At 38.6% G+C, this 2,373-nt stretch overlaps 1 protein-coding gene across 1 annotated transcript; it reads right to left on the bottom strand.

The window, feature by feature from the left end:
- Positions 1-706: 706 nt before the first annotated feature.
- Positions 707-1,705, bottom strand: LOC104891442 (auxin-binding protein ABP19a). Its single transcript, XM_010677138.4, has one exon. The coding sequence runs from the start codon at positions 1,697-1,699 to the stop codon at positions 998-1,000; it is 702 nt and encodes a 233-aa protein (XP_010675440.2). The 5' UTR covers positions 1,700-1,705; the 3' UTR covers positions 707-997.
- Between the last annotated feature and the right edge of the window lie 668 nt (positions 1,706-2,373).

Below are 2,373 nucleotides of genomic sequence, written 5' to 3'. Positions count from 1 at the left end.
TTTGCAGCCCCGCCTCCCCTGCCCCCTTCAATTTCCACCATTGCTCTTCGTGTTTACCGTGTTCGTCTGGTGTTTGATGGGGGTGCTGGGTGAAGTGCTCGTCAATTTATATTGATGTTCTCATATCTCCTCTTGTTGGATCCTGAAAATCGAAACGGGGTGGGGTGGGGTGGGGGAGGGATGGGGGCTGCAGAATTCGAAGGAGGTGGGGGAAAGTAGGGGCTACATAATTTGAAGGGGTGGGGGGTTGGGTTGGCGGTGTGGTGGAGTCAAGGCTGGGTGGGTGGTGGGAGGTGGGAGGTGGGAGGTGGGGTCGGGGGGTCGAAGAGGAGATGAGTGGTGAAGAAGATGGGAGGAGAGATGAAGAAGATGAAGATGGAGAGGAAAGAGATCGAAAGCTTGGAGGTTCATCAATGGAGAATGATGGGTCGAGAGAAAGAATTTAAAATTGGGGGAGGGGGAGAGGAAAACCTAACGGCGTTAGGGTTCCATCCATAGTAAAGATATTTTAGACCCAAACATAAACATTAAAGGTATTTAAAGAATTCCCCAAATGTAAGAGATGATTTGGAAATTACGTCAAACCTCAGGAGTACATGAGAAAATTTCCTTTTTTATCTCACCCTTCTCTCTCACACATACACATTCCTTTTAACAACTCTAGGCAATAGAAACTTTGGCAACCAATTATGTCGACAACTCCATATTTGAACAAAACAAAAAACAAATTATTATAAATCTTCTCTACCACCAAGGCTATGACTAAGTGCGATGATAGAGATTTTAACCACGATGCTTATTGAAATAAAGACTATGCAATATGCATGATTTTATTTATTGCTGAATGTACAACAAAGTAAACTTTTTACCCTAAAAGTAAAGCGACATATATGACATAACCAAAACAAGCGCATCTACATACGATCTGGTGTATTTATTGAGCACACTAATAAAGCAAATAATTGATGTGAAATAATATTATAACTTAAATAGTATATTAAGCGGTGCCGAATGCCCTCTTCATTCTCATTACCTCCTCATTACTTAAAAGAGTAATTTGTTGAGCTATATCAGCGGGTAAGTTACCAGCAAATAAAGCGTTCATAGAGAACTGAATTGCTGGGTTTGCGCCATTCAAACTAACAAAGGCAGTGGCGGGGGTTGCACCAACATTAACTTGAAAATGCAGCATGGCTTGTGGAAAAATCATAACGTCTCCAACTTCAAGTCTTCTATAGTATGCAGTATTGTTTGCGTCAATAAATCCGGCAATTATTGACCCTCTTGCTACAATAATAACCTCTGATGTTCGGTGTGAGTGTACTGGTATAACTCCACCGACACCAAAGTCTAACCTTGCCATAGAAATACCTAAGCCATTTAAAGCTGGAAATGCATCCACAAAGGCTAGAGTTACATTATTTCTAGGTACGTTTGTGATTGTTCGGTCACCACGAAAACCGGTGTAAACAAAATCATCTGCTGTAAGAGTAGCAGGATCCCTACAAGCATACCCTTCTGGTCCCCTTGGAAGACTAGGGTCAGCTACACAAAAGTCAACTTCTATAGCACGAGAGAGAGACACTAAGAGCGAAAAAGTGAAGAAAACTACAAGATTATTCATTTTGGAATTAACTAAAATATAAGGGCTAGATTTGCTAAGGAGAGTTCTACTATTGGATATGTGTTTTTCGTTCATCTAGTAGCCAAGAGAGGCACCCTATATATAGAATACTTATCCTACCTTAACCAAAGGGGAATATTACACATCTTCTTGTTCAAATTAATTGTTCAAGCTAGGAGTCAATCATATGACACAATAGCTCTTCTAGATTTTTGAAAAAAAATGTTTTCAATGGCTTCTGGCATGGAGAATAGTATTCTGAAACGGAAATTAGGATTATTCAATTATATAAGACGGTCCGCAAAACACGAAGCTTATGTAACAGAAATGACATATTGCATTTTAGCTATATAGAGAATTCATAAATGGTGGGTACTTATTAATACTCCTACACTGTTTGAAGATGTCATATGGTCTCCTTCATGTTTTTATTAACGGACTTGGTCTTCGTTATATCTTATTTCTTGTCCTTTTCTTTAGGTTGTTAATGGTATTTTTACGTAATTAGTTTCTTGTATCGTGATAGGAATGATGGTTCGTGCTTTTTTTTTTTTTTTTTTTTTATAGAACATACATAAATTCGTGTTGTTGTATTTAATTGCTCAACAAACTCATGTAGTACTTGTAATTTGTAAAATGTAATTTCTTTTGGGTGCAGTTAACACTCTTGAGTCTTGTAACTCTTGCTTTTAAAAAAGCATATTTTAGCCAGGTCCTTTGTGCTTATCAAATTCATGGTAGTATAGGTG

The sequence above is a fragment of the Beta vulgaris genome, chromosome 4 (assembly GCF_026745355.1).
Source record: "Beta vulgaris subsp. vulgaris cultivar EL10 chromosome 4, EL10.2, whole genome shotgun sequence".
Classification (NCBI taxonomy): Eukaryota; Viridiplantae; Streptophyta; class Magnoliopsida; order Caryophyllales; family Amaranthaceae; genus Beta; species Beta vulgaris.
The sequence above is the reverse complement of the archived record's forward strand: the minus strand, read 5'-3'. Positions and strand labels throughout refer to the sequence as shown.